At 41.9% G+C, this 11,936-nt stretch overlaps 2 protein-coding genes across 2 annotated transcripts in view; both read left to right on the top strand.

The window, feature by feature from the left end:
* The window catches only part of LOC131242896 (uncharacterized), a 16,826-nt gene extending 11,226 nt beyond the window's left edge, over positions 1 to 5,600 (top strand). Inside the window, exon 4 of the mRNA XM_058241854.1 lies at positions 5,157 to 5,600. Coding sequence (XP_058097837.1) covers positions 5,157 to 5,411 — 255 coding nt within the window. The 3' untranslated portion in view covers positions 5,412 to 5,600. The remainder of the gene's footprint in view (positions 1 to 5,156) is intronic.
* Positions 5,601 to 8,030: 2,430 nt separating this feature from the next.
* Positions 8,031 to 11,727, top strand: LOC131242895 (pentatricopeptide repeat-containing protein At4g13650-like). Its single transcript, XM_058241853.1, has one exon. The coding sequence runs from the start codon at positions 8,698 to 8,700 to the stop codon at positions 11,086 to 11,088; it is 2,391 nt and encodes a 796-aa protein (XP_058097836.1). The 5' UTR covers positions 8,031 to 8,697; the 3' UTR covers positions 11,089 to 11,727.
* The last annotated feature ends 209 nt before the right edge of the window (positions 11,728 to 11,936 follow it).

The following is an 11,936-nucleotide window of genomic DNA, read 5'->3' as shown; positions in this document are numbered from 1 at the left end:
TTTGAAATGCTTTCGTGCTTAGTTATGTCCGGGAATTGGCATTGTTCAGGTATACAGAATAATATAGCCCCCAATTAGCCTATTTTGGGCCACAATGTTGTTTGCGTTTTCCCGGGAGGGATTAAAATGTTGTTAATTCCTTCTAAGATAGGCCTCTCGTATCTGCTTCTTTTTCCGACATAGTCAAGTAATTTTCCTCATTGTTGTCTGTGTGTGGCCGCTTTACGCATATGTTGTTTTGCCTCGGCGGCGAGTTCTCTTTCTTGTTCTTGGTCGCTGATTTTTGTTATGCTTTGAAGCAAGCAATAATCTCCTTCTCAAGAAAATTGAGATCCTAGACTTGGTTAAAAATGTGCCAAGGAATGCTAGACTGTTCTTAGTCCCTAGTATTATTCCTTGCTTACCCTTGGGATACATCGACGAAGAACGTAACGAAATGCGATAATTGTTATGGCCAAGCATGGACTTATCAAGATGATCGAGTAGAAAAAGAGGAAAATGAAATCCCATATGTCGCACGAAATAAGAAAGATTATTAAAAGATGCATGAAGAATTTTTACCCGTTTAACATCCATCTCTCGGGTGTTAAGACCGAAAGGCAATGCAAGGGGTTCTTTTTCTCCGACTAACAAATGATGAACAACGAGTTATTATTGAAGACAAATGAGGCCGCCATCAAACCCTTAGACTTGTTTAAACACGGGTGATGACCGCAGGAGAAATAATACAACTCCTTATTGATGGCACCGATCGGTGGTATACTACATACTTATCTCGAGGACATGCTCATTCGCATACAACCCTATAATGAAACCTTAGCAAAAGAAAAGAACCGATAATGAGCTTAAGCTAGAGGTAACGCTCCTTGAAACCGAATCTTAGCCGCATATAGCCTTTAACCCTAACTTAGGTCAGAAAAGTAAATCTTTAGAGTACTTAGAGAAGAATGATTTATATAGTTGGATTACAGCATAAGGCTTTTCTCTTTGGACTGAAAAGAAACTTAGCCAGCCATCGTACCTAGAATTACTCAGCTTCTTCGAAAGGTAGATGGAAGATGAAGCAGACAAAGGTTTCTTGAGAAAAAAAAGTAACTGTCTTCTGTTTCTTTTGGCAGTATTTGTAAAACCAAACTCTCCATGCAAAACCAGCTATCAGCCCCTTGTTTTTTCAAGCAGTATCCGAAATCCTGGAACGGTTTGCATGGCTTAAAGACATGCGTCGAAGAAAGAGCAACGCGTGGCAAAGAGGATGCTCGATTGACTGCCAGCTAATCCAACACACGCCAGACATCTTTCTTTGCTTTTAAATGTAATTTTGTAAAGTTTGAGTTCCACCCTCTATATAAAGGGCTTTTGCACTACTCTATGGGGTAATAGATATCAATCGAACTAATTAATACTTCTCTCTCTCTCTCTCTCTGTTTCTTTTCAGTCCAAAGAGAAAAGCCTTATGCTGTAATCCAACTATATAAATCATTCTTCTCTAAGTACTCTAAAGATCTACTTTTCTGACCTAAGTTAGGGTTAAAGGCTATATGGAACAGTGCATGATAGGCAGGCCGTAATGATCAAACGAAGTTAGGCCTTTGTATCCGATTGCCATTGCCGGAAGGGCGCCAGGCACAAAGGATTTCGCTAGTAACTGTTTGAAAAGACGAGTCCTACCTCGTTAGTCTTAAACCCTAATTAGTAAATAAAGTAGTCTCTAGTAATACTAGCCTAACTTCGTTTGATCATTACGGCCTGCCTATCATGCACTGTTCCATATAGCCTTTAACCCTAACTTAGGTCAGAAAAGTAGATCTTTAGAGTACTTAGAGAAGAATGATTTATATAGTTGGATTACAGCATAAGGCTTTTCTCTTTGGACTGAAAAGAAACTTAGCCAGCCATCGTACCTAGAATTACTCAGCTTCTTCGAAATGTAGATGGAAGATGAAGAAGACAGATGTTTCTAGAGAGAGAGAGAGAGAGAGAGAGAGAGAGAGAAGTATTAATTAGTTCGATTGATATCTAGTACCCCATAGAGTAGTGCAAAAGCCCTTTATATAGAGGGTGGAACTCAAACTTTACAAAATTACATTTAAAAGCAAAGAAAGATGTCTGGCGTGTGTTGGATTAGCTGGCAGTCAATCGAGCATCCTCTTTGCCACGCGTTGCTCTTTCTTCGACGCATGTCTTTAAGCCATGCAAACCGTTCCAGGATTTCGGATACTGCTTGAAAAAACAAGGGGCTGATAGCTGGTTTTGCATGGAGAGTTTGGTTTTACAAATACTGCCAAAAGAAACAGTAGACAGTTACTTTTTTTTCTCAAGAAACCTTTGTCTGCTTCATCTTCCATCTACCTTTCGAAGAAGCTGAGTAATTCCAGGTACGATGGCTGACTAAGTTTTTTTTCGGTCTAAAGGGAAAAGCCTTATGTTGTAATCTAATTATATGAATAATTCTTCTCTAAGTACTCTAAAGATCTACTTTTCTGACCTAAGTTAGGGTTAAAGGCTATATGCAAAAGTGCATGGTAGGCAGGCCATAATGATCAAACAAAGTTAGGCCTTTGTATCCGATTGCCATTGCCGGAAGGGCGCTAGGCACAAAGGATTTCGCTGGTAACTGTTTGAAAAGACGAGTCCTACCTCGTTAGCCCCTTAAACCTTAATTAGTAAGATAAAGTAGTCGCTAGGAATACTAAGAAATATCTTCAGCCAGAATTACTTGAGTCCTTAACCTAAGGCTTGAACCTATGGACTGATACTTTTATTATAAGTTTTTCTTTCTACTACATATAAATAAGCATGTATTCTGGCTCATGAAAAAAAAATATTACGATTTAAGATAAAACGTTATTATTTTCAGCAATTTTAGGGTTTAGGGTGTCTATTAGCTCATATAGCTACTATAGAGGATAAACTATACTGTGAAAAAAGGATTTTTCTGTGAACATCATTGATGGTTCCCTCTTCAAGATCCTAACGTCCTCGCTGTCATGACTTATGTGCGTTTCTTCCAGCTGTTGAAGCAGCTCTTGGAGGTCCCATCTCTTCCTCAAGATTTCTTCTGATATCTATGTTCCTGATACATTTTCCCCCATGCTGTTCTACACAATCTCTCAATGATGCTTCTTTGTTAGGCACGGCCCTATACAATTTCGGAATCTTTGATGACAGAGGACGATCTTCGATCCATTCATCTTCCCAAAAGTTGACTGATTGCTGTCCTTCATGATGAGATAAGCAACATCATCTTCACTTCCATCTAGCTGGCTGGCATAGGAGATGCCTCGAAGGGGAGGTTTTGGCCCCTAGAGAGGGGTCAAACTCTTAGAAAAAAGAGGGATTAATTACTGTTATGGGGATGGAGATTATTTAAATGTCATCAATTGGGTGGTTAAGAGTATATTTTGAGCCTTGGGAGGTTCCAATTCATGTTCAATGAAATTTGCTCTACTCCCTCAAGGTTAAACATTTTTTTTTGCCATCTTCACTTTTTTCAGGTCAGCTTGCATAGGATGTGAGGTTTTGTCCTTAGGTTGGGTAGAGACCAGTGTAACTTAAATCAATAAACCCTACCATTTCCATTTTGAATAGTGTCATCTGGCTTATGGGTCGTTTTCAATCAGTATCGCTATTTCTACTAACCCAAAATTGTGGTTCTGTACTCTTAAATCTATATTTAGAATATAAAGAATTGATACTTTGATTTATGTAATAGCGTGCATATCATATAAATAATACAAGTTGACGGGATCTATAATAAGAACATTCATCATTTTATGTGTAAATTACTATATCAATTTGTATATAGCATCATATTGCATATAATTAATGCATGTATTGGAGTGACGTGCATGATCCTACTTGTAGCATGTCACATACTGGACCACATACCCTTCTCGTACCACCGATTGGAGTGGTCCATGGTCTGGGTAAGCTTGGTTGAGATTTCTAGGATAAGAGTAATTGAGTCTAGTTATTGTGGAGGCTATTCTTCAAATGTCACCGATTGGACAGAAGGCACTCTGAACCATTGGAGATTCCAATTCATGTTCAATGAAATTTGTTCTATTGCCTCAAGGATACACATTTCATTTGCCATGTAAGAAGAGAGGTGAATGAGTTGACCAATAGTCTTGCTAAAGGCCTTGTTTTTCCTGAAAGAAAGTTTTTCTTTACTTCTTAAAAGAATAATGGAAAGCCAAAATTCTGTGTGTGTGTTCGTTTGTGTGCATCCCAAGTTTATATATAATAATCTGATGGTAACTAATTTTTCTGTCATTCATATCATGTACTGTAGACACCCCACCTAATGCCAACTCTCTGACACCAAAAGGGTCTTGACTACTTGGGATCAAGTCAAACTAGCTAAACCACTCCACCTAAACCCATATTTTCAGCCAACAGAAAAAAAAAACATTTAAAACTCTCTAAAATTGCCATTAAAGTGATGACCGATGAGGGTGTGGGGCTCAGCCTTGCCAAATTCTGGGGTCCACACCCCTTCTCTTTCATTGGCCTATCTTGGGGATGGAATTCCTAGTATTCGTGCCCCTTTTTCTCGCCCCAAGGTACCTTGAAATCTGAGTTTCGGGGCTGCGAAAATCCAATTTCCATGCCCCGAAGTACCCAGAAATCTGTGTATCAGAGTCACTTGTGGAAATCAGATTTCCATGACTTTGAAAATTGGTTATCAACAACTTTGATACCCTGTTTTATGCGAGAACCCTGTGATTTCAACAACTTGTATACATTGTTTGTCAACAACAGGGAAAAGTATATTTCCATGGATTCTCCATTTCCAAGGTTTAGAAACTTGGATATTGGTTTCTTCCAAAAAAAGAAAAGTGTTAAATGTCAATTTTCATGGCCAAGAGAGCATCTCGTTGTTTGACCATTGGCTTTTTAACATTTCAATTAGAAAACTACACTTTGAACTAAACAATGGAATTACTGCTGGATTCTGAAGGGGTTTTCCATGTCCATGTTTTGTATTCTCTCTATACAAAAGAGGAAGCCAATGGAGTTAGGCATTGCAATATCAGCTTCTCCACTCCCTATGGAACTGCAAATGAATTATCTGCCTCTTAATGAAATGCACTGATTGATTTTCCTCTTAACACTTTTCTTCCATCCCTTGATAAATGAATGTGGTGATCCAGGCCATGGCCCAAGTCGGAGGCTTGGTGATGCTGCAACCGGAGGTGGGAGGCTCTCGTGAAAACTTCTTCTTTGCAGGGATCGACAAAGTGAGGTTCCGGAAACCCGTGATCGCTGGAGACACCTTGGTTATGAGGATGACACTGGTGAAGTTGCAGAAGCGCTTTGGAATAGCAAAGATGGAAGGGAAGGCCTACGTTGGGGGTGAGGTGGTGTGTGAGGGTGAGTTCTTGATGGCCACTGGCAGCAGCGAATGAAATGCATGGCCGATGATTCTGTTGTCCTGCCCTCACACCAACCTGCATTACCGACCGTTCATTTTTTATTTAATCCAATTTTCTGTATCAATGCTCCTTTTATCAGTGTTAGGAGTCCGAGTGTCGCTGATGGATTTCCATGCAAAGGCTTATGGTTTAGTTACTGAAAAATAAATGAGTTTCTTGTTACCCTTGTTTTGATTGAGCCCGTGTCCTTTGGAAAGGGTTAGGGCTTGCAACGGGGTCGGTTGGCCTTCTGGTCTAGGGTCCTGGTCGATATGGATGTAGTTGAGGCCTGTTATATAGGTCTGCTGGCTGGTCCTGGGTGCAGGTTTTCCAAAATTTTCTATGAAGGCCTGGTCTCAGCCTTTGAATAGGGCCATATGGAGCTGGGAATCGAGTCGAGCCGGACCAAGTTAGGGCTGACCCGACCTGATCTGGTTTTGAAATAGGCCTAACCCGACTCGGTACCAAGTCCAGCAAGCCCGATCCGAGTCCGGGTCTGGCCTGAACTAATCCAGACCGAGTCCAACCCAGTCACGAGTACCAAGTTGGGTCGGGTGCAACAAGTATCCACGTGCTGAAATCACAACTCAAAACCTAGGTGCACTTGTCAGAATTGTAGCCTCTCCATCAGCTACATGGCATCTCAGATCAGATATGAGTTATTATTATTATTTTTTTGTAATATATATGTACAAGTCGAGTTTTGGATTGAGTTGAGTTAGTACTGAGTTGGATTTTGGGTCGGGTCGACTCGAGTTACTGGGTGACCCGAACTCTACTTGGTTTGAGTTTGGATTGGACGAAGTCAACTCGTTCGTGTCGACTCACTTACTCAGTTCAGATCGAGTCGGGTCTGAACGAGTCGAGTTATCCCGTGACCAGCTCTAGGCCCGTCTATGACCTCGGGTGGGGTTGGGCCTGAATTATTAGGTCTGATTATACAATGGCCCAGGGATCGCGTTGTATTAAAGATTGGGGCATTGGATGCTGGGGTCAGCCCACTGCCATCCCAAAGAAGGATCCTGAGCTCTTAAGATTTTGGAAAGGGGAATTATCCAATGCAACCAACCCATGGGAGTTTCCCTTTTAAGTTTGAGCTAGGTGGGGCCCAACGGGATTTGTCTGTGCCATTGAAACTGACCCATCAGTTACCCCTCCTAAGTCCTAACCAGAGCCCAAACATCAGCTTGGTCATGAATCAGGTGGGCTACACCACAGGGAACAAAGGGGAGCAGTTGAGAGGAATTCCACGGCGTTGCGCACTGAGTAACTCAGCACTCTCAAGTTAAGCGTACGCAGTAAATTCTATGGAGCCCACCATGGATGTATGTGTCTTATCCATGCCGTACATCCGTTTTTCCGGATCATTTAAGTGCATGATCCTAAAATTGAATCATACCCAAAGCTCAAGTGGACCGCACGACAGGAAATAGTGGGAATAATGATCTCCACCGTTGAAACCTTCTTAGGGTCCATAGTGATGTTTATTTGTCATCCAACCTGTTCATAAGTTCACACAGACATGGACGAAGGGAAAACAGAAATAACATCTTGATACAAAACTTCTGTGGCCCCCAAGTTTTCAACAGTAGGTGTTCAATTCACACTGCTTCCTGTGGTGGGGCCCACTTGAGCTCTGTATATGATTCATTTCTATGAATATCTACTCCGTCCATCAGTTGCGCCAGCTCAATGTTAGGATGTGAGCTTCAAAATTAGGAAGATCCAAAAATAAAGTGGCCACACCACAGGAAATAGTGGGTAAGGGGACGGTCACCAATTGAAACCGTCCGGAGCCCACTCAAGTTATGGATGAGGCAGATATTTGTGATTTCCGGTCATCCTGGTGGGATTCGCCTTACGAATGAGTTGGATGGCAGATAGACATCACGGTGGCCCCATGAAGGTTTCAACGGTGGGCGTCGGCTGTCTCTGTGTCCCACTTCACTTTCCCATGATGTTGCTCACTTTGAGTTTTGGATCTGTTACACCCTGACATGAGCTGGCGCAGCTGATAGATGGACTGGATGTCACAGAGACATTGTGGTGGGCCCCACAGCCTTATGTTACACCGTTCCCTTTTTACATCCCCTTAGAGCTGGGCACGAGAGGACACATTTAGACCCAAAGTGAATGGGTGAATCGGTCCGAACCGCGTAAGCTTCGCCCCGAATTCAAACCGATCTGGTCAGACTTGATTCGATTTGAAACAGACTCAACTCGGATTTGGATCTATATATATATAAAAAATAAAGAACTTATATTTTTAAGTATATCTAACCACGTGCACCACACCTGATCACAATGATCCCAAACCCTCTCTCTTCCCACCTTATCCTCCTCTTTCAAAGCTGGCAACCATCCACCACCATCACCACCCTCCTCTCTCTTCGCTCCCTTTTCTTCCAAGCCCGGCAGCCACCCACCACCATCACAAGCCCAGCAGCCACCCACCGCCATCACAACCCTCCTCCTCCTCTCTCTCCTCTTCACTCCCTCCCTCCCTCGTCTCTCTATCCAAATCGGTGCCAACTCAAACCGACTCGTTACTTTTGACTGGGTCGAATTGGGTCCAAATTTGTCTAGTCCATACTGGGATTCGGAATGGTACCGAGTCGAGTCGAGCTCTTGTCAGGCCTATTTCAAAATCGGATCGAGTCAGGTCAACCCTAACTCGGTCCAACTCGACTTGCTGCCCAGCTCTACCCCTGGTGCATACATGTGGGCCCATAGTACAATGACCGAGGTAGTTGATACGATGGGACATTTTTTTAGCCGTATAATTAAAGGCCACTAATCAAAGGTACAGGATCATCTAAGCAAGGTGGATGGATTTCCAGTACTCTCCCATCCACGGTGGGGCCCATGAAGTAGACGGTTCAGATGACCCAAAAATTGGTTCACTTGCACAAAAATGGGTAAGTACTCTATTCACCTGCGGACGCATCAACGCCCTATAATTCGTCCGTGTTGTCCAAACCCACCATTGTAGTCTGTTGATTGATGGACCTCGTTTGATGTAGGGCCCAGAAACAGACCGTTAGGAGATAATAAATTAAAAACACAGCAACTGTCCATATTCTCCGTGGAAAATGCCTCATCAAATAGAAGGTCAAGATCTTCCAATTTGGAAATTTCCTGGCAATACCCCATCCATTCTGGGACCCATCTCCTTAACGGTTCGGATCATTTTAATTTGGGCCCCACATGCATGTCGTATCTGTTTGCTGATATATCAGGTTTCTAGCATCAAAAGCCGAATGAACTTGCTTTCTTTGCCATGAAAAGAATCAAACTCTCTCTAAACTACAAATCATTCAAATTCAAATTCTTCATCCCTTTTAACTCTTCCCATCAGCTCCACACTTCAAAACCCTCGTCACTTTCTGCTGACATCTCAAAAGGAAATGACCAAACTGCCCTTTCATCTCTTCTCATCCTCTCTTCAAAAACCAAATCACTTCTTTTGGGCAATCAAATCCATGCCCAAATCATAAAGTCTGGATTGTCCAAGCACACCTATTCTCAAAACAATTTGATTAGTATGTACTCTAAATGTGGAGTCTTAGGCCATGCACTCAGAGCGTTTGATGAAATGCCTGAGCGAAATCTTGTTTCTTGGACTTCGATCATGTCGGGAGCAGTTCAGAGTGGTGAACTTGAAATTGGGTTGGAACTTTTTTTGGAGATGATGGAAGATGGGTTCCGGCCGAATGAGTTTGGTTTCAGCAGTGTCCTGAGGGCATGTGCTAATGCGGAGGCAATTGAATTTGGTTCTTGTGTTCATTGTCTTGCATTGAAGATGGGAATTGAGATGAATTTGTTTGTGGGCAGTCTGCTTCTCCACATGTATGCAAAATGTGGGGATGTGGAAGCGGCAAAGTGCGTGTTTGGGTGTATGAGTGATCGTGACGTGGCCTGTTGGAATGCCATGGTTGGAGGTTATGCGATTAATGGCTATAGCTTTGAAGTGATGGAACTAGTATCTTTTATGCATCGGAATGGATTAGTTATGGATGAATTCACTTTCATAAATGCTCTCAAGGGGTGCTCGATTTCAGGTGATTTGAGTTTTGGCCTGCAGATTCATGGTTTGATTATCCATAATGAGGTGGAGTTCAGTTCCTCGGTGATGAATTCGCTAATCAATCTGTACTTTAAGGCTGGTAGAAAGGACTGGGCTCTGATGCTTTTTAACAGCATGCAACAGAGAGACGTTGTATCTTGGAACACAGTGATTGCTGGCTTTGCTCAAGATGAAAATGTGAGAGAAGTTGTGTGCTTTTTCTCTAAAATGGTATCAACGGGATTGAAGCCGAACCAAATTACTTTGTCAATTTTGTTTAGGTTCTGTGGTGCTGTTGGTGATCTTTTTCTTGGGTTTCAATTCTATTGTCTTGCTTACCGTCTTGGGTTCCTTAATGATGCCCTGGTTGGCAATTCACTTATTGATATGTTCTCTCGATGTGGTGACATCGAGAATGCATCATTCATATTTGAAAGTCTCCCTACTAGAAACGTAATCACATGGAATGAGATGATTGTTGGGTGTAACTTGAATGGATGTAGTATAGAAGCATTACAGCTCTTCCGTAATTTACGTGGATTGGGAATTGAAGTAGATGAGATCACGTGCTCGAGTATTTTAGGGGCTTGTTCTAGACACGAACACCAAGAAATAGGTCGACAGATCCACGCGGGGATTATTAAATCTGGATTTGATTCTCATTGTTTCGTGTGTTGTTCGCTGATCAATGCTTATGCAAGAATTGGATGGGTTGATGATTCGTTTAAGATATTTTGCAGCATTGATGTATTAGATTTGGCATCTTGGGGAGCCATGATTTCCGCTTTTTCACAGGAAGGTTGTAGCTATGAAGCTTTAGTGCTTTTGAACCGCCTCAGAGAGACTGGCGAGAAGCCGGATGAGTTCATATTGGGCAGCACTTTGAACGCATGTGCGAATATTGCTGCTTTTAACCAAAGCAAATGCATCCATTTGTATGTAGTTAAAACGGGATTTGAGAAGCACCTATGCATAGCTAGTGCCATTATAGATGCATATGCTAAATGTGGAGATATTGATAGCTCAAGGAAGGCTTTTGTTCAGTTGTCAAGAGATAATGATGCAATCCTCTTCAACACCATGATCACAGCCTATGCACAACATGGTCTCATTACAGAAGCTATTGGACTCTTCGAGAAAATGAAGCGTGTCAATCTACGGCCAAACCATGCAACTTTCGTGTCGGTTATTTCAGCTTGTAGTCATCTGGGCCTTGTGGACCAGGGGCGCAAGTTCTTTGATTCAATAAGCTCTGATTATGGGATGCACCCATCTGCCGAAAATTTTGCTTGCTTGGTCGATTTACTTGCACGCAGTGGGTTTGTCGAAGAAGCAAAAGAAGTCATTGAAGACATGCCCTTCGAGCCGTGGGCCGCTGTATGGAGATCCTTACTCAGTGGCTGTAGGATTAACGGGAATAGAGAGTTGGGGGAATTGGCTGCGGAGCAGTTGCTTCATTTGATGCCGGACAATGATGCAACCTACGTGTTGTTGTCGAAGGTGTATGCTGAAGAGGGATGTTGGGAAGATGTGGCGAAGGTGAGGAGGACGATGAAAGAAAGAGGAGTTATGAAGGAGCCTGGATACAGTTGGATTGAGATCTAGATGTAGTTTCATACATACATTGCATGGAATTGCAGGTGAGCTATTGTGACACAAGAACTGTTACCATTCAAGGGTGCAACTGACCTGACTTTGTTAATTCATTATATGGGGTTAAATGAAATGAATCAATGTCAAAAAGGGGATATGCGATGAACAAATGAATGGTGAGGATGTTACAATTTTTATCCTCAAATGGTAACTCTGTTTATGATTCATCGAAGATCTAGCCCTTCAAGCCGTAGCCCACCATTTGGTTCTTCTGTCTGAAACTTCCGACGTCCTAAAACGAACTCCCTCCAGAATGCAATGTTAATGCAGAAACAGAATGAGTTCTAAGTTATCTTCAAGAAAAAGCAGAATAAGAATCCGACAGAGTACCAAAGTATGTATTATATTTTGGCGAGTTGGAGGATGATTGGACGGCGATCATGAGCTGATTAAGGATCAGTTAGCATTTATGTTCAATTCAAACCATGAAGAAGAATGCTTATTTGGATCAAGCTCTTTCTCATCACACTCCAGATCTATTGATATGAAGATCAAGACCACCTAGAAATTGGTACAACAGTAGCAATGCAAATCTCTGTCCATCAGTAAGTTGCAAAAATAGCAACTTTGCAAGTAGATGGTTTTATCTTCTGAGTTCTGACAATTCTTCTTCTTTTTTCTTTTTCTTTTTTTTTTTCTCCTTTTTATTTTTTTTATTTTTTTTTATTTTTAAGCCTGAATAATTGCAGATGATAGGGATTGGGTTGCCCGATCGAACATGTATTGTTGAAGTAATGTTGTATCTACCACCTATTTGACATCTTAGTTTGGAATTCCTACATACATACATATGTATATGT

Source organism: Magnolia sinica, chromosome 4 (assembly GCF_029962835.1).
Source record: "Magnolia sinica isolate HGM2019 chromosome 4, MsV1, whole genome shotgun sequence".
NCBI lineage: Eukaryota > Viridiplantae > Streptophyta > Magnoliopsida > Magnoliales > Magnoliaceae > Magnolia > Magnolia sinica.
This window is presented reverse-complemented; position numbering and strand designations above follow the sequence as displayed.